Raw genomic sequence first — 20,311 nt, forward strand, 5'->3', positions numbered from 1 at the left:
CCTTTCAGAAAAGATGCTTTAACCCTCTTCTGCCCCCGAGGTATCACCCCAAAATGACGACATGTCATTGTGTCACTTTGCAGCTGCATGCAAGGCAAGGAAGCCAGCAAATTCCTCTGCACCACCCTGCTCTCAAGAGGTGGGGACTGAAATTCTTGAGAAGGACCATATGCAAACAGTTGCTAAAAGAGATGACTAGTTTACAACACTGCAATCTAAATGGAAAGGGAAAGGGAAAGCATAGCAAAACATTACTGAGGCTTATTTTTTCCCATCTGAGTTTTTCTACCACCACGGAAGCTTCTCACTTCCAGTGCACAATTCTGCCCTTCCCTGTGAAAGGAGAGAAGAACATCCTACAACTTCTGACCTGGTGATGTGAGGCAGGAATTCAGGGTGGAAGGAGCTAGTCCTGCTTTACAGCTAGCTAGTGACACCTTGCATGGGGACCCTCTGCTTATGCCCACATTTGTACAGCACCCTTCAGAGTGGAGCCCTGATCTCTCGTTGGGGAATCACGCAGCAGCACAGTAGTGCTGCTAGTATTATTGTCATCCCTGGGAGTCCCAGCCATGCACCAGGACACCAAAGCCTTAAATTCTGTTCAAATGCAATAATCACCCTCACTCTGCTCCTCTTCTGCCTCTCTAACCCCTCTAAAGACAGTTCACTGCTGACTGAAATTACCTAGAATTGTGAAGGAAGAGAGAAGGGAAATTGCAGTTAGAGGAAAAAAGATCCTCCTCACAAATAAAAAACAAGAAAGAGACCCTGCAGAGTTGGAGAGGGAAGCATGGACAGTGGAGAGATCCAGGCAGGGACACTGGGGGAGCAACGGCAAGCAATGGAGAGAAATAGAGGCAAAACGGGGCAGGCGTATGTGGTGGAAATAAAGATAAGGTGATAGAACATATGAAGGGGAGAAGGAAAGGAAGGGAGAAAATGCACATGTGGGGTCCCCAAGTCTGGGCGCAGCAGCAGAGTTTGCTGCTTGTTGTCTCCTGAGCCCAGCACTCTGGGAAGGACAGTATCTGTTTAGATTTGCGTCTAAATTTAAACCCTGATTGCCTTGCCTCCCCCTCCTCTCCCCTCCCTCCCTTCCTCTCACCCACCCGCCCTTCTTCCTTGTTCGTAGTGCAGGGCCACTCGCTGGGCTCTGTCAGTTTTCAAGCTGAGCAGCAGCTTGGATATTACATACCCTCCACAGCGGCACGATTTTGCTCTAGCTCGGCTGAAGTTTTCCCACAGATAAGAGGGAAAGGGGTGGGGAAGAAAGATTGCCCCGAGGACACCTCTCTCTTGCAGGACATGGAGGTAAAGAAAACTTTTATTTCCACTAGCTTGTGACTGGCTCTTCGATCTGCGTTAGCTCCACCTTGCAAAGCAATTTCTCACTAAAGGCAGCTCAAAATATCTCTTCGCTGAGGTTCAGATAAATGTCGTTTTCCCCCCATCCCCGCCCCTGCCATGCACCTCAGAATATTTTGCGGATTTTAGTCCAGATTTGGAAAGTAAGGGGATGGTATGGGGAGAAATTACATCTGTGAAAGGGGAACGAGGAAAGACTGCCATTTATTTTTTAGTCTCTGGGGTGGGAAAGAGAGTTACATTTTAAAAGGTATCATTTTGAAAGGCGATTTTAAAAATTCAGTAAAAATGGGGACATAAGGAGAAATGAACAGACCATACAGGATTAGCAGGCTCCTTGGGGTTGATTCCTACCCAACCCATGCAGCAGCAGCTGTGATTTGGACCCTAAGCAGTGTGTTCCCCCCGTTCCACGTGGATTGGGCGATCTCACTTTCATTATCAATAGAGCATTTTGGTTCAGGAAAGACGACCCAAGAACCGTTGCTTTGGCAAGGTAAATGAGTAGCACACCCCCGGAGGGTTTCCTGTGCCTTTTTCTCCATTCTGCTTGTCCCATGCTTCAGGAGAGCCGGAGCCCTTGTCTCTGGGTGGTGACAGGGCTGGTGGACAGGAGTCAGGCTTCCCTGGTGTTTAAGTCCAAGCCTTTGCCTGCGTAGCACCCTCTTGGGCAAGGCAGTTCAGTTCACCTCCCCTTGCCTCTTTTCCCATTCATACGAAACAAGAGTGACGGTGCTTGCTTCGCTCGTGTCAGACTGGATTTCTAGCTTTTCAAAGCATTTTTTAAGCAGCAAAGGAAAAAAAGTATTTTTAGGAGGGCCACGGGAGATAGAGGCGATTACGACATTGGCAAAACCTCAAATTACGAAAGAGGACTTTTGTTATTTCTCTCAGCTAAACACAGATCTTACTAAACGCTTTATATTATCTTCCCAGAGAAGCCTTTTTCTGCATCTGTGCAGCCCCAGCAGCAGGGGACATGCAACAAAGGCAGGGAACAGTGTGCTTGAGGCACCACTACAATTTTTCTTTGAAGATTTCCAGTGCCTAGCTCAGCTGGACAGTTCTGATAATGCCCAGGTGCTAACATTGGAGTCCTTGTTACCTGTGCTGGGCTGCCCCCCAGGCAAGGGTTAAAGATCAGGCATGTTCATTACAAGAAACGTCTTCAACAAACTATCTAAACAGCTTTTGGTGTGGAGAAGGACCAAGCAGTGATCAAACCAACGCAGCACAGACTATATGTGGCATGACAAACATATAGCTTTGTAAGAGGTTTTCGGTTTGACAGAGCCTGGATCAGTAACTGTTAACACTTCTTTTATTCTTTTTTGCTATATAGTATCCTGTGATGTCTCAGAGGGGAAGGGGAGTTGAGCTCTTATTGTTACAACTGCTGTGCACAGTAAGCCACATATGGAGCAAAGACTAACTTAGGGCTGAGGCAGGTATTTTGTCATGTTGAAGACTCTCTGCTCTCTCTACCCACAGAGGACTGCACCCCTCAAGTATTTTCTGTTGTCTGCTGCAGCAGTGTTTCAGAGTAGAAAGAGACAAACCTGCCATTTCCTTTTTGGGAGACACGTGTTACACATACGGCAGGTCTGACGGCCAGGAAGCTAAAAGTTTCCTGCTCTTGATTCTGTCCGTTTGCCTCCGCTTCCCACTCTTTCCCCATGTTACCTTGTTTTCTGATAATCTGTAGATTGCTGCATCCATTCTTATTTTTAAAACACCTCAACTCCCAAGACAAATTTTAAGTAGTGCACTTGGTCTTCCCTTCCTGCCCCAGCCCTCCAAAAAGGTGGTTAATGTCCCAAAGGTAAGAAGATATTAGACCAAAATAGAGCCAAGAGCAAGAACTTGAGTTCCCACCTGCCAATTCTCTGCTCTGTTTCTTCCTGAGAGCTTTTCACAGGCAGCGTGAGCAGGACCCAGAGACCCGCTACATCTTTTGCTTTAAAAACAGATTTAATGGTCCTGTGCAACAGGAACGAGAAGTTCTGTCATTTCCCCATTTGCTTCATCAGTGGCGGGCAGAGCTGCTCTGTGCTTTCCTGCTGGCATAACTGGCAAGCTCTTTGCTCTAGTGGCACACATGAGGATTACCAGCATTAGGGAAAAAAGGGCAGAGGGCTGACCTAGCCAGTTGATTTCCATCACAACTCTGGCAGGAAGACCCTATTTTTGAAAAACCTACAGAAGCAAGATAGTTGAGATCACTTTCTTAGAGTGGTTAGTGTGGTTTTGCTGCTCCTTAGGGGCTAGTACCTACAGTCTTAGCCATTCTGTTGCCAGGAACGTGCCACATTGAAAGCAGTAACTGTAACCATTTAAGATCCCAAAGAGGGAGAAAAAGGCAGCAAAACCCTGTTCTTGCAGTTCCTGTAATTTTGTGAGTCTGCTGATCTTCAGGGTTTTTTTGTGAAGACCCAGCTTTCAGAATCAGTTTTATTTCCAGTGTTATGACTGATGAAAGGAACTTGAAATCATGAAGCTTATATCACAGACTGTTACATGAGGAGTTCATATAAAAAATGGGTAAAGCTGGCACTGATGAAAGCTGAGCCACTTGGAAAAAAGCAGCCACTAAACATTCTTCGCACTCATGGTACAAAAAGGATCGGAAATTATTGTGTTGGTTTGTTAGTTTACATCTTCAGATTTGGTCCAAGCTGTCTAATTCCCATAGCTGTACCATACCTTGCTGCAGATGTTGTGAGTTAAGGCATCCACTGAAAGTGCTTGTGGCTTTCTGTAGCCCGTATTCAACAGCTGTCATGGCATTCCTCTTCCCAGCCTCTCTGTAGGAGCTTGGGAGCATGGAGACATTTGAACTTTACTCGCATAGCAAGGGGAAGAAATCCAAGACCGAGTTTCACTTTGGTGGCTCCCTGTGGTGCGATGGGTTCCCTAAGCAGCAAAGGTGCAGTAACCAGGATTATTTTGGGAAGTCTCCCCTCTCCTTTTTGCCTACCAACAGATTTCATTTCTTTCTGTGACATCTCCATTCCCATGTCTCTTTTCTGCAACTAGCTCCTCCTAGATCTTAATTTTTCCTGTCACTACACCAGCTCAGGAGAGAGAAAGCTTTTCCAGGGCTAAGAGTAGTTCTCTGCTCACTTCACCACTTCCCTTCTGGGCAACCTACTGGACACAGTTCCAGCCCCAGGCCCTGTGCTCTCCCTACACCCCAATGTCCTCATCTGGGACATCTGGGGAGGGATGGGGCCGCTCTTGCTCTTTTCAGTAAAGCTCCCTGCTCTGTCAGGTGAGGATACCACCAAGAGGCCCTGGGTCCTGCCCCACTCCTCTAGCGAGCAGCAGAGCAGTGTGGAAAAAATTCCTCCAAGTCCTCTGTTCCCCGTCTCAGCAGGAGGCTGCAGAAAGCTCCTGGAGTTCAAACACATCCCCTCCTTCAGCAGGCGAGGTCAGAAGCCACTTCTTCCTTTGTGCTGTGGTCAGCCAGACATCACAACTGAGCACATTTCTGGGTCCAGTATCCCAATTGCTGCATCCTTCCAGGAGCCATGGGGAGTGACACCCTCGCCCGAACTGCAGGGCAGCTTTCTTTTAGCATAGGCACTTACCCTGTCCCTAGGAAAACTGCCATAAGGATATGTGAACTGTCACCCAAGAGGACTGAAGCTGAGGGGATGGAGGAAAGGGTACTTGGTACTGTAAAGACAAGGGGGCTGAAATCTGTAACCATTATGGTCCTCAGAGCAGCAGGACAGTAAGCCACACAGAGGTGAGCTGGGCAGAGTGAGGTCTCTGCCCACCCTTGCAGCTGTGGAGCCAAGATTAGGTACAGGCATTACGCCATGGTTAGCTCTGCCAGGAAACAATTTCCCTTTCTCCGGAAGCTCTGCTGCTTGGATTTTGCTCCAAAAGTTAAAACATTCCTTTTCCACTCTTTTTTCTTTTTGCTTAACAGAACATTTTAACCTTAAATACACTTGCTTTCAGTGTTTCCTCCCAAAGTCATCAAAATGACACATTCATGCAGAGTGTCTGTGTAGATAAAGGGAAGAGTATTTAAATAGACTAGGAGAGGTACCATATGACCCCATTTTACTCCTCGGGTCTGGGCAGATTTAGGATCTGCCTGACAGTAAATAGCATGTCTGCAGCAGAGGATCCTGGAAAGGATCAGGTTTGCCAGACTTCCACATCCCAGTGACAGGATGAGGCCTCCCACTTGAAAGACAGAAAGGAACAAAACTGAACCCCATGGGCTGTGCTGTGACACTTTCTTGTACCTAGTGGAGACCCCAGAGTAAATGGTTTGCAGAATTAAAGCCTTTCCTGTGTCAGTGGAGAGGGATGATTCTTCTGAACCCCTCTTCTCCCTCACTCCCCATTTTAAACTTTGGTTGTCTGAGTATCCCAGATCATGGTGATAGCATTTTGGAAAAGCCTTCTTTCCTGTAATCCACAGTCCAACTGGCAGGACGCACTACTGTTGAGCAACATATTATGCATACCTTCTCAAACATTCCCAGGATCTGCTTATCTGAAGAACAGGGGAAATCATCAGCATTGCTTTATCGATTGGGGCTGCTAGGAAACTGCTGATTTTCATCATGGAAATGACCAACCCCATAAAAACCTAGGGGTGGTTTTCCTGTCTGTTTCCACGTGGCTGGTTAACAGTTGTAGAGAGGCGGATGCTCCTTTTTCTGAAACACCAACTCTACAGCCTGAATTTGGGATCTGAGATGGCAGCTGTACCCAGCAGCAAGAGTACCTGTTTGGAGGACCTGTCTATTTTACTGGTGAAGCCTGCTCCCTGTAGGTGGTATAATACTGCAGACACTCAGCTGTCTCGGTGACTTACAGACAATTACATGGCTTTCACAGTTTGCAACACGGCATGCGTAAGAATGAACTTGGTCTAGAGACGGGAGATCTGTTGTGTAAGGAGAAGTTATTATTACACATTCACTGCACAGTTGCTTCACATCTAGTTATTGTCAGAGGCACAGGGCACTTTATTCTTATGGAGTCTTGCATAGGCAGGTTTTTAAGTCTCACTTCATCCAAGCCACAATGTATCTAGCTATGAGTCTTTTGCCAGAAATGCTTGTACATTAACATCAAGTCTGAGGCATATCTTTATGATATCTTATTGTCACTATATGGGTCCTGGTAATGTAGTGACAAGGATGAGGTTTATCTGCCCCATTAGTGCCAAATGATGTTTTCACCTGTTAGAAAGAAAAAAAGACATTAGACCAAATCCTTGTCAGATATGAGCACATCACTTGCTAAAAGCAAAGACCCAGACCTCGCTTGCCAGATTGGCAGCTGGTATAGATGCATGCCCTTTTTCTTTTGTTCTTCAGCGTCAAATTTTGAAAGAGCTCAAAACCCACACAACAGGCAGCAAGGTGGTAAGCTGGTTTTTGCATACAAGAGTCCTTACACAAATAAACCTGTTTACGCTTTGTAATGAGATGCACACAGTGTTTTGGTCAGTGTGGATGACTAGTGGCCAATCTGCAAAGGATATTGATTTACCACTGCCAGCTTCAACAAAGCAACTGTTCATCTCAGGCTTCTCAATCCATGCTCTCAGCATGATTGGACCACAGCTCAGATTGTGCTTTTGTACAAGTTGGTCGCTATGGCATGCAGTGGTGCTTTTCTGAGCATCTTGAAGTACTTCACAAAATATAATACCTTTCCCTCATGCTCTGTCACTGAACCAAGCCACATGCTGCTTCTTAAGGCAAGAAATTTATTGCTCACATAGGTCACAGCTTTTCAAGCACAGAGAATTAACACGTGCAGTTTGGAAAGCCTTGGTATCTAAATGATGTAGACCAATGACTTGTTGTTCAGAGAAAGACACAAAAATGCAAAGGAGAGGGAAAGCTGACTCAGAAGAATGGAGTTAAACAAGTCAGTGTGGCTTTGCAGTGAGACAGAGGACAGTAATCTAAAACTTTTAACGCAGAAGAAACAGAATTAGTGCATCGGAAAAGCAGTACACCTAAGAATAATGGGGTCCAATTAAAGGGAAGATGTATATCTCGCTGAACAACAGGAAGGACTTCTAGCAGTGAGGTCTAGCAGGATTTGGAATAGTGTAGTGGAAACCAAATGCAGTGGAAACCCATGACAGATTAAAAAATAGACTGGACAGAGCATTAAAAAGAAAATGGCAGGAGTGATCTTCTATTGCATTCAAGCAACAGTATTCATAGGGTTACCAGAGGGGCAGGACCATATTGTTTCTGCAGTTCTTCCACATGTGGGGCTGCTAGCAGAAGCTAGTGGCTGTTCAGCATCAGGCACCAAAAGCGTTTATGATTCCTTCCTGCTATACCATATTGTTCAAGCCCTGCAAACTTCTGCCTATGGGAAACTTAGGTCAAAATAAATTGGCATCACATCTGCAAGAGTCTGGGAACTGTTCTTTTATTGCCTGTGTAAAACAAAACCAATTTTTCTTTGTATTCTTGCTTCCTGTTTTACGAATGGGTTTCTTTATCCTTTAAAACTGTGTACTGCAACAGCAATCATGGGTTATTCAAGCCAATCATCTTGAAATACCTTTCTGCTGAGTGCCATGCTCCCCTGATTTAAGTTCAGATGAAACAGGTCCTGGTTTCATATACACACACTTGAGCTTATGTGCCAGGTTTCCTAGGAATTTCACCCCTTGGGCCCTGCACCGAGCGTGTGTTTAACTTGTGAAATGTGCATGGTACAATTTGGTTTCCCGCTTGGTCTTTACGAAGTGTGCAGAGTTGTCAACACCGTCCCCTCATGAAAACCCAGTGTTTTCATTCCCAGTTTCAAGGTATTCATTCCCAGTTAGAGGCAGAGGGGCTGTCCATGCAAACAAATACAGGCATACACACTGGTCCTCTAGACCGCAGGTGTCTGTAAAGAGGACAGAGTGGAAGAAAAGCAATGGATTGCTGAATGCACTGGAGCATGAGGTGACAGGAGACATAAAGGTAACAAGTCAGGTCACCCACACAGAAAGGAAACAGTCTTCGCACCTTCTTTTTCATCTCCCAGCTCAGTGCAAAGTTGTCTTCTCCACTCATATCAGAACTTCTAATCTCATGTACTATCAAGTCCTGCCCTGTACAGCTCAAGAAGCCTTTGCCCACAGCCACCCAGGGATTCCTTCTCAGCCCCTCTGTTCCTGCTCCTTTGTATGCACTGAGCATGGGACTCACCTTCCTTGGCTTTGCCCTCCCACCCCAGTCCCCTGCCCTTGGCACTGGCATCTCACACTACTCCAGTTCTGACCTCAGACACCTGATGTGGGTGACCCACCAGCGACGCTCTCCGTGCCAGGCCCTGCAGGACTTTCTTCAGGAGTGTGATGCTCAAGGTCCAGTCTCACAGGGTCCATCCCCCGCAGCAGCTCCCTGCTCTGATCCAGCAAACTGAAGCCTGCATCATCTACAGCAGCTCTTCGAGCCTTTGTAGCAGGCAGCAGTTTAGCCTGTATATTCTCAAAGGCGAAAGCTGGAAGCCTTTTCTTTTTGTAGCCCCTGGGAAAGAAAAGCTATCAAGTAATGAAACTGTCATACTTTGTTTCTTCTGCCTCTGATCTACAGCTCAAAAATTGCTGGATCATTCTCTTGTAAGTTGAATGTAATTTTTTATTTTGTATAATTTTTCTTCTCAACACCTTTCATTTTAAGATCTATGGATTCAGTGACGTGCTGGCCAGAGCTTCCTAGTGCCAATTTACTCACTGAGCAAGTGGTGTGCAGGCACTGAGCCCATGCTTCCTGGAGACCTGGTTCCGGTGGCCCAGCTTTAACCTGGAGAAACTGTGTGTGAGGTTGAAGGAACTTCGTCCCCCTTCTTGTCACAGAAAGAACATATAAACAAGTTTCAGTCAGCCATCAGGAAAAAGAAATAGAGAACTGAAGTGAGTAGGGTGTTTCAAAGGTCTTGCAAACATCGGGTTTCTCCTTTACAGGGTTGTTGGGAGAATTTTATAAGCAGGTTAACTCAGAAACAGAGATAATTATCTTTCTCAGATCACAGAAAAAATCCATGTCAAAGGCCAAGCTGCAGCTCAGGAATTGCTTGTGTGCGTTTTCCTTAGGGTATATAATAGAGTCATTTACCTATGGAAATCACTAAATTTCTAATGCATCATTAGAGCTGATCCAGACTGGGCTGAAAATTCAAATAGGCATTTTCAAACATAACAGCAAATTACAGCTGCCTGGATCCATTTGCCCAGTGTAGGGCCTGGTTTTCAGGGGTCTCGCAAACTGGAGATTCCGGATGGAGCTGAAGGGAGGGCAGCTGCTGAGAAAGCAGCTTTGTAGACCCAGATCCTCAGTGCCGCTTGGGGCCACTGAGCCCTCCAGGGTCCAGCTGAAAAGACATCTCTGGGGATATAGATTAGCATTCACACCTCAAGCTGGCTGCTAGCTGAGTGCTTACTATCACTTTCCTCCGCTCCATATCTGCATATCTTTTTAGACTAAATTCCTGGCTCAGATAAATATGAACCTCCTCCTCTGACCTGCCTGTATCCAGTGTAGACCTAATTTAATAGCAATGTGTTACAAAGATAGCACAGTCCTAACTGATGAGTCCTGGAAACTGCACTGGTTGGGAGCTCTGTGTAGGCTCATTTACCCTTCTGATTTTCTGTTCCCAGCGTGATGAATTAAGAGGAGTTGAATCCCTGTGCTGCTACAACTAGGCTGTCTCTAGTGTTCCGGTTAAACGGGGAGTTATCACAGTCTACTTACAGCATTTATCAGAAGTATTTTGAATTGTTCCTGCTCCTCATATTTTCTGTGTCCCTTTTTTGACAGTTCAGTGACTTCAGTTTCTAATTTGATCTTCTGAATAGCTTCAGATTAGACAATTAACACATACTGTATAGGCACCTGCTTAAAGTTCATCCTCTTTAAGCATTCCAGCAGTCCAAGAGCAGTCCCTTCCCCATCCCACCTGAAGCACCTTGCGTCTGAGCCCCCTCCTGTTGAAGTTCATCTTATTTCAGACCTCTGCTAAAAGCAGGGCTTTCTTCCTCACCCCATGTGAGGCAAGCAAGGGGGAAGCTAAACTGAATAGCAGTTGAAAGCTGATTCATTGGACTGAGACCTTTTCTCCTACAGGGGCTGTTCCATTCTCTCAGCCCATTTCCTTCAGAGCAGTTGCCCAAGCATCTCCATGTCTGTAGGTGAGAGCAGGGTGCAGCCTCCCGTTGTGTCTACAGCTACAGGGCTATGCAAGTCACTTCAAGCAACACTGTGATTTGGATGGTTTAAAATAATAGTTTTCTGCAAGGCACATTTTAACCAACAGAAAGCTGCTCATCTCAGAGGTCTGTATCAGATGACAACCATGATTTGTGCATTTTATTCCCCACTGAAATAGTATGCATGCATGCCCAGCCTTCCTGGCCATCTCTCTCCTCTGTGCCTTTGTCAAGGAGACTGTGCTCATATGAGATCGGATGCACTTGCCCCACAGACCGCACTATTTCCCTTCTCCCTGTGGGCAGCCTGGGAGGTTTTGCTGGTTGTTCCTCCATTAGCTCACCCCTCATCCTTCTAGAGCAGCAAGAGCTCCCCAGAACAAGGAAGGCCTGGAAGTACACACACACAGGCACCAATTAATTTGGGGAAACTTGACAGGCTGTGTACAGTTCCCAGACCATTAAGAAAAACAGATGTCTGAGAGGGAAACATCGGGAAGCCGAGAAGGATCCTGGGGAAAACCCCAGCCAGGAATGGAGCTCTGTACAAGCAGCTGGTGCAAACAGCACACTAGGAAAGCAGCTATGTCTTATGGTGGCCACCACCGCTCTTCTTCAGAACTACCATCTCACCCTTCCACCCATGGAGGCATTTGCTAGTAGTGTGAGTATCTCAAGGACAAATCCCAGATACTGGTTGTACAAGCTGTTAAAGACACATGGGAGCCAATACACTCCCGTCCAGCCAGACCGCTGCCTTGGTAACAGCTGTTGTCAGCTGTAGATTAAGACATCAGCATCACTATACCGGGGTAGAGATCAGTCCTTGGCTCCAAAGGAGCTATTCCATATGCGGAGTGTCTATGCATTCCTAAAACAACACAACCTCAGCGACTTACCTATTCAAAGGATAATTTCTGAGAAGTAACCTCTTTCTTTCCCCCACATGCCTTTAACATAATTATCTGTATTTTAGGTATCTGCAGTAGCTCATGTCTGGTTGTATCAATCACGTTTTCAGGCAGCATTTGTTGCTAGAGGGCTCCCATCAGATGGAGACAAGAGTTAATGATGGGACTATACACCCTGCCTGACACACCAGAAAAGCCAGAGTTCTTCCTGAACTAAGCTGAAAGCTGTGTAGGTGTTCATCTAATGAAGATTAAGTTTGGAGAAATGAAAAGTGGTGCTGCTTGAAACAGAGTGGGGATCTTCAATTATTTAGGAAAGTGGTGCACTGGCTCTCAGATGATACTGAAATCCTGCTGCCCACTAGCCTCCTTCATTGTGACCTTCTCTGAGAGAGGAGCTGAGGGCTGTATTTGACAGGGCATTTCAGAGTAAGGGACCTTGCTTTTAGCATCCCAATCCAAATTTTCATAATCTTGAATAACAGGAATGTTCAGTGTATCTGCTGCAGGATTCTGGCTCGCTGGCTGCACTGATGTTTTAGAGGCACAAAGTATTTCCCCAAAACCACTTAGAGTTACTCTAAACTTGATGGAAAAAGACTGCAGATGTGTCACTGGTGTTCACCTGGGGCAAGGGAAGAGTTCTGCAACATCGACATTGTTCTTTTAAGACCAAATGCTCGTTATAATGAGCAAAAAAGTGAAGGGTAATTTTTTGAAACTGTTTGTTCCAGATAAATACAGCCAGTATTTTTAAAACAGACGTATTAACTCGAAGGAAATAGCAGGACACTGAGTTCCCAGGACTTCATAAAGGGAGGAGACACATTAATTTAGTCTTCTAGTGTAGTCAAACTTAGTAATTGAAGAGATCTTTGTTAAACTAGTTGTGTCTTTTTATCTTGGTGCTTAAGGTTACTGATGGCTCAGCTCCAGTTTGCAGTGTACAGGGTACCACCAGGTAGTAGTCAGATGGTTTGAAATGCATTACCACCTACAGTAGCCAGATAGTACACCATCAACTTCTGAACCTTGCTGTACTTTTTTTTCTTGAAGCTGTAGAATCTGAAATATCTCAGCTTCCTCTAAAAAGGCATGTCTTGTCCTCATCGTGGCAGAGTAAGTCTTGAATGGAGACATTAGTGCACCCCAAAGACTCAGAAAGGAGAACCCCGTGTGGTTTGTCTGGGCTTAAAACCCAGCACGGATGACTTTTTGAAGTTGCATTGTTTCAGGTGACAGGAAAACCCCTCTTGCAAGGAGCTGCTCCAGAGAAAGGTTGCTGTACTGCTTGTGTGGGCATAGTCTCTGTGCCTTTCATTGTTTCTCCGCTTGTGTGGCTGTGTATGACCTTATTGAGCCAGATATCAACTTTATCCACAAGCCTTTTCCTGCTGCCTGAAATTATTTCCATGTTGGCTGCTGGGCCTGTCTGCAAGCAGCTGTGTCAGGCTTGTAATGAGGCAATTACATACGCATGGCCCTTTTACAGGAAAGGCCAAGGCTGTTTCGCCTTGAATTGATTGGAGGCTTATCTGTTTTCTCTGCTCTCTCAGTCAAGCCAGTCGCCTTGTCCGTAGGCAACTGGCCTGGCTGGCAACATAGATTTTTACCTCGCTGCCTACCCCCCTTACCCTTTCGTCTTCACTGTCTGCAAGCAAATGTTGTCATGGATCTTAAAAACCTCGTGATCTTGATGATCACAATCTCTTCTTTCTGCTATGCAGCATGGCTTCTCCCCCCTGTGGCCTTAGGACTCATTGGTACTTAACAGCCTTTTGTTTCACCTTCCTAGTTCTTATCTCAGCCTCCTATCTTCTCACTGCAATAGGAGTCGCCTTGCCTTTCGAGTACCTTTTGGGCCTGTCCTCTTGAATATTCTGTCTTCTGGCACTCAATCTCATTTCAGTTGTTCTACTGTTGCTACTTTCAACGTCTTTGAGCTTCTCCTTCCTCTTACACCGTTGACTTAGTGGTCTAGGGAAACCATCGTCTGACTCTGCTTGCTGAGCCTACGCAGGTTACTGTGCATAGACCATTGTTAGGGTACAGCCCTGCAGCTGCAGGCAGGAAGGGTAAACTGAACAAACAGGGTATGCATGTGACCGAGATGTGAAATCTGTTGTCTCACTAGCAAAGCATCTTTAATACACCCTTATAATCATGCTGGATAATATAAAATTTTTAAAAATCTTTAGAAACCAGACTGAAATGCCATTAAAAAGATAATTCACTGGGAGGGAATGAGTCCTTCAGGGGTGTTGGACTTTGTTAGGACTTGCTTAGGAAGAGTTTTGTGGCAACAGGTCATGTCAGTTAATATGTGCCTAAAGTACCATGTACGACACAAAATCCACATGGTTACTCCTCATGGATACAGAGGTGAAATGCATATACCTGGTCTGTGTACATGTTCATGCAGAACTGTGACTGGGTTAATGATTCCATTGGTGTGAGCACAGCACCAAGCGAATGCATCCATTTTGATGCCATCATGAGAAGTCGTACAACAGTATGACTGTGGAGCTCAGATCCGTTAATACAGGTTTCCTTGGGCTGCAGTGTAGCCATCCTGAGACACATGTGTTGTGGAGAACCAGTGTGCCACGGAGGACCAAGTGTCAATGTGGAACTTGTGAAGTCCCAGACTAAAATTCTGTCCTGGATTTTGAGTAGCTGAGGGCAAGTTATTGTGTCCTAGATCAACTACAGGACTAATGCGGAACTGAAACACTCTAATCCACACCTTCAGCCTGGAAAAAACCCTTGCAACCATTGCCTGACTCTGCTGGTTCCTTCACTTCACCAGGCATCTGCCTGCTTGGCATTAAAATTCAACCACTGCCTGGGCTGCTGCTTGTGTACAAGCCTAGGATCGCCCTGCCTGACCTGTTCATAGGTGGTTGGCTGCCCAGACCAAACTGGCATTAGAAATCAGGCATTTCCCTGTTACACTTCTCCCACCCCACATCTATCTCTCCTGTCCACTCCTTTCCCTCTGAGCACGGTGAACACAAGAAAACAGGATCAGGCATCTCACAAAAAACACTTCTCAGAAAAGGAAACGGTGACACCCATGTGTTGCTGGAGGTTTCTGCAATCGCCTCAGACAAGGAGTCCCAAAACACTACATGTACACACAAAATAATTGATTTACTTTTTAAATGGTCTGCCACCTCCTTCCCTGAGCTGCAAGTTGTGGCTGAACAGCCTGATGCCTTATTCTGCACAGGGCACAGCAGAGCCAAGAGCTGCTTGCATCTCTGTAGGGGACGGGCTGAGGTTGCATACGTGCTGTCCCTGCACAGGCACGCTGCCCAGCAGAGACCAGGTGCAGCAGTTCGCTGCCTCTTTTGGTAACGATGGCGCTTGATCAAACCATTCTTGGCAGCCTTTGACAGACGTGATAAGACACTTGCTCAGGAAGCAGACAGCCTGGACTCCATTCTGCTCTCAGGGGGTGTGGGCTTCAAACTCTTTGGTCTGTCTAGCAAGAGATGATTTTTAATCCAGTGTTTAGGGCAAGGCTAAGGCAAGCACTTGCCAGCCTGCCTGCTAAAGCCATGCCAACAGGCAGCAAAGACTTCAAGGTTCCCCAGGGAGAGGGGAGCATACGCACCTGCCTGGTGGTCTGAGTGCTCTCCTGACAGGTAAAACCCTGACTTCCCTCAGGACCCTTTCTGTGGGGTGTGCAGCGGTGGCTAGATATGCATAAAAATGCACAAGCCCATACATTGCCCTGTCAGCAGAGGCTCCTAACCGTGAAGGTTTGAGGTACTGCTGCTGTAATGAATTGGCCTGTGCAGTGTTGGGAACATGTAGGCACTAGGCAATTGCCTAGTATTGTCATTACTAAAAGGGAGACTCAAGATCTCACTTGTAGCTTTCACAGTGATATTTGCTGGTTTTGCTAATCTCACCAGGCTGTGCTTAGCAAGCACAGGCCAGGCATTCCTGAGCGCTATATGCCATGGCATGAAGAAAAGAACAACTTGCCACAAATCCAGCCTCAAAAATTTTCAACGCCAGCCAAAGACTAGTGTGAGGTGTCTGGCATACCCTTCCTATATAAGGGCCTTTACAGTCTGGACTGTTGATGTTAGGACATGTTATTAATGAACTCTACAGAGGCAAACAGGAGGCTGCTGTCTCCACTTTGCGCCCAGGAGGCTGTGAGGACAGCAGCAGCAGTCCCATCTCATCAAGTTAAACTGAGACTTCACGCAGTTACTCTGCTGAGAAGAGATGCCTTTTGGAAGATGTGGAGAAAGCTGGCATTGGTACTGACCATGCATCATGAAAAACAATGCTACACAACACTTGCATTGCACCCACTTTGCTAGCAGAAATATGTCAACAGCAAAGGGAGAGACTTCTCAGAGGGGAGGTTAAAAGAACGATTATCTCATCTTATTTTCATTGTAGTCACTCTCTGAAACAAAAGCAGATAGTGTATTCACTTCTAATTTCCTGATGTCTACAGATGTTTCCTATAATTCTGTTGTGAAGGACATAACTCCTCGCTTGCTTGCCTGGCGCTGGCAGATCTCTGCTGCCCGCCTCCTCCCTCCTGGCACCAGCTGGCTCTACTGACAGAGGCAGCCATGGCATCGCTGGGGGTGATGGAGACGTACCTGTACTTGCAATGCTTTTGAACCACACCACCTAACTCCAGCCACCGCCCAGTGGTCCCCGTTGCCCAGTACGATTAGGGTGGGTTTTTGTTCATGATAACCATTTGTCCTGATGTTCAGGACCTCTAGGCCGTCCCGAGGTTACTTGGAGGGAAGTACCAGAGAAGGACCCTGAGCAAGCTTCTGATCCAAACAGGCAGCAATGCTTTCTTGAGAAAAGCCTCACTCCAACCACTATCCAGTCTAACTATTCAGTCCCTTTTACACGTAGGCATGGGTAGCTTGAACCAGTGAAAGAAGGAGAACCAGCAGGAGTTTCCCCTCTACTTTTAGCAGGCAAGGAGGGGAGTACATGATCCATTTATTTACAGTATAGCGGACATGTTCAACACAGTGCCCCTTCCTTTGAAAGTTCCCTTTACTAGTTTCTGGCTACATGATATCTCCCACCTCCACCCAATTCCCTAATCTTGCTTTTGTGAGCCTTTAAATTTGGCAGGTCTGAGTCTCTGTAGTTTTGAAATTACTGCACTGTATTTGGGAGCTGCTTGCTGTCTTCTGGATGAAAACTGCTTCTCGTTGCTGAGCTGGAATATCCTCACATTACCCTTTGGGCACTGCTTGACCCTGAGTGCCGAGATGGTAGCAGTTCATGAGGGAACTCTCAGAAGGAGAAAATCAAGACCAGACCACTTCAAGTCTTGAGAAAAATGTTGCCCTAAAGCAAACTCTTCCCAAACACGGGGAAATATTACGTATTTTTACATATTTTATGTAAAGTAGGATTTTCCTGCCCTTTCTCCTAAAAACAAATATGCAACCCTCCTTTGAAGTCTGCATTCCTCATACTATTCTGCCCTGTGTTATAGTCAGAGCTCTTTCCTCTTTATCACTGTCATTGTAGCTATGCAATAGCCTTGCAGTTGAGTTCAGACACACTCATCCTATGTTCATCCATCTGTTGTGGAATAAGTGTTGACCTGGGTACCACTCTGAGGAGGGATGTTGTACTTCTCAGAGTTGTTCTTGTGGCTAACTTATTCGCAGACTTCAAGAGACAGGCTTCTTACACTCATGCAAGAAGCTTGCTCTCCACTGAAAACATTACAAAAAGGAAGAGTTTAAGAGGAGACCTCACATCTGCGTTCCTGCAACATGCATTTCAGTAGTCTAGTGAAATCTTTGTTAGGGCTGCTGTGAGAGCTCCTGTTTTCATTAAGACTGGAACTGAAGAGAGCTGCTAGGGATCACTGGGCTCTAACACCACTGACTGCCTTGAAGGTAGCGTGTGTAATCAGGAGTCCTTACCTCCTCCTGCCTGTCTCCAAAACTTCCATGTCTAGTATTTTTCAACTTTTTTTTGACATTTCTCAATTAGCAAGCACTTCCTTGTCTGAAGGAGACCAGAATCTACAGCTACATAGCAATAGGTACAGAAGAGATGTGTGCCTGAGTCAGAGGAGTCTTAAGCACGTCTTCAGGGCCCAGGAGTTCAGGCTGGTCCCAAACCTAATCTGAGGTCCTGTTGTTTTCACAGAGTGTTCAGAAATCTGGAGCCCAAACTCCATCATTCACAATATATTCCCACAGGCTGCAGATTGCTTTCCCTGGAGCTGCAAGATTGAAGATTGAATCTGTTGCATGTGACATCAACCAGACCTGGAGGCCACTCTGCACTGGCTGAGGCTTGACCTTAACATTGAAAAAGCTCTGTCGTGGAAGTGCAATGGTTCTGCACAGTTGTGCATGCTCTCATGTGAGACAGACAGAGGCTTACCACTAATTCCCTTTGCTGCAAGTCAAACTAGAAACCTGTTTGCACGACCTTTAAAATGCCAGTCCTGGCAAACAACAGCCAAGGATTTTGCAGAGCGTGCTGGGATCATCATTATACACCTCAACATACCCTTATACTCTTTCACAGCTGGATTATATGTCCTCATATCAGCCCCAGAATTCTCTTTGATTCTTTCAAATGGAAATCTTACTTTATTTGATCAGCTTTCTGTTGTGTTTCACTCCTGCATCCTGGCAATGGGAGACCCATGGCAATTTGAGGCTGCTTATTCCTCTTTGCCCAGTCATCTGATGGCAGCTTGTAGGAAAAGGATGAGGACTCTGTGTATGCTGCCATTCTTTAAAGCTCACAGAATTCTCATGTGGGATATGAAATGGAGGTGTTTAGCTTCTGGTAAAGATTGGCCAAAGAAAACACAACAGAAAGATAGAAGTAGAAAAATATTCTTTCTTTTCTAGCATTTAGGATATACCTGAAAGATCTGCAAGGCATTCTGGTCTTGTCCTTTCCTGGAAAGTAACTGTGATAAAGCTCTGATGCACAAAGTTCGCAGAGCTAGCCTAGCCTCGCCCCACCAGAAGAAGGTACAGAAGTGGCTTACACGGTAGCTTTTGCTCAGGTGGAGCACAGCACAGTAATTATCACTCCTGTTCTATCGCAAATTGGTAGGAAATATAGGTAGGAGCCTTGGCCTTGCATCCCAGGGTGTTATGGGCTACGCTGACACAATGATGGACAGGACTGGCTATAACGTATCACAGAGCCACAGCTGCAGCCACTTCTAGCTGGGGCTTCTGCCAATAATTAAAATTTACCACAACCAGACAAGGAGCAGCTTCATTGCCAGATAAGACGCCAAGTGCATAAATAAACCACATAAATCCCTCCTGAAACAGAGAGCTGGAAGGTCTCCAGTGAGAATGATTTGTGAAGGGTAAAGAGAGAGATGGGAAGAAGGATGCTTCGCTGGGACAGAGAGGGGTCAGTGTAGCAAGAAGAGGTTTGTTTATTCAGGGCTTACATCTTGGGATGTGTTGCTTCTTGAGCCAGGGGCCCAGCACGCTGCTGAGCTCCAGTCGGAACAAGCATCGTGAGATTTCCTTCTAGGGATGTAAAAGATGGGCCAAGGCGAGTGTGAGCCCACCCACTTCCTGGGCAATCTGTGCTCAGCCTGTGTTGATGCTTTCGTGGATCACGAGGAGAATGAGCAGGCTCAGATTGTGGGTAGCAGCCTCTCCTGATTTTTGCTGCCCAGTTCCTCACGCTGTGATTCAGGTATTTTCCCACCCTCTTGTCTTTCAGTTTGCTCCTTTGGGAGAGTTTCTGTTTTAAACCTACCCTGCTAACTTACTTCTCCCTTCACAGTCTGAACAATGTTCCCCTTTCAATATGATCCTGATGCCACTGATGTACTCAGATGGACACAGATGAACAAATCAGTTCAGGTTATGTTGGCAGGAGGGTGCAAACCGGCATTCATCTAAATGGCAGATGCAGAGAGATGGCTTTGAATGAAACTACAAACTACATATCAGAGAGATTTTTCCATCGATAACTTGGGTCCAATCCTAATTAAAAACTGTTCTTGAGCTTTTTTTAGTTCATTTTAAGAGGAGTTCCTTATGAGCTGCCCATCTAATCTTATCTGCACTCATAAAATGCGAGAGCCAAAATAACTGGTGCCTGAAGAGGTTGAAAATGAAAATTCAGTTACCTATTCCCTGCCATTGAACAAGACAAAAAGAGTGGCAGATTCACCCAGGTGAAACTAAACTTGTCTGTTCTGTGCTATTCTCTGCTTTAAGGCTAAGACCATACCCAGGGACCCATTCCAGGTTTCTTTAGATTATCTTGCTTGAACAATAAATGAACCTAGGGGTACAAAAGGATAGTTTGGTGGATTGGCCTCTTTGGACACTTACTTTTAGAACAGGTACTAAAGCTACTCCTAACTGAAGGAAGGATTTTATTACTTCAATTCATGCAGACACATTACTATTATGTTTTCTGTCATTACTGAACATTATTGTGGCCTTTAAAAAGGTAGGACTGGTCTGACATGCAAGTGTGTTTGGCTGGTAATGAGATGCATTCATGATGCATTCTCCAGAGTGTAAATTCATGTTGTCTCCAGATAGACAGGAACTGTACCTTAGATGATGTACCGTGTGAATATTCAGTGGCCTTTTGCCTCCAGCTGGCCTCAGCGGTCCAATAGAAGATGGGCCAAGGAGAAGGGATTGGCTCTTGCCTATGGAAATGGTCACCCCAAATCGGTGGGGCAGTATGGGAGGAACTAGTACTGTCATCACTTGTCGCTTGCTTGAACTGCAAGCGAGTAGGACATCTCCAGTTCATCAAACCCTGTCTCTGCAGGCGAGTCTTTTCAGGAGAAAGG

The 20,311-nt window shown here is 45.9% G+C and overlaps 1 protein-coding gene across 1 annotated transcript in view; it reads left to right on the forward strand.

The window, feature by feature from the left end:
- The first annotated feature begins 1,140 nt into the window (after positions 1–1,140).
- RCSD1 (RCSD domain containing 1) overlaps positions 1,141–20,311 on the forward strand; it is a 33,894-nt gene continuing 14,723 nt past the window's right edge. Inside the window, exon 1 of the mRNA XM_052794663.1 lies at positions 1,141–1,314. Coding sequence (XP_052650623.1) covers positions 1,309–1,314 — 6 coding nt within the window. The 5' untranslated portion in view covers positions 1,141–1,308. The remainder of the gene's footprint in view (positions 1,315–20,311) is intronic.

The sequence above is a fragment of the Harpia harpyja genome, chromosome 8 (genome assembly GCF_026419915.1).
Source record: "Harpia harpyja isolate bHarHar1 chromosome 8, bHarHar1 primary haplotype, whole genome shotgun sequence".
Lineage (NCBI taxonomy): Eukaryota > Metazoa > Chordata > Aves > Accipitriformes > Accipitridae > Harpia > Harpia harpyja.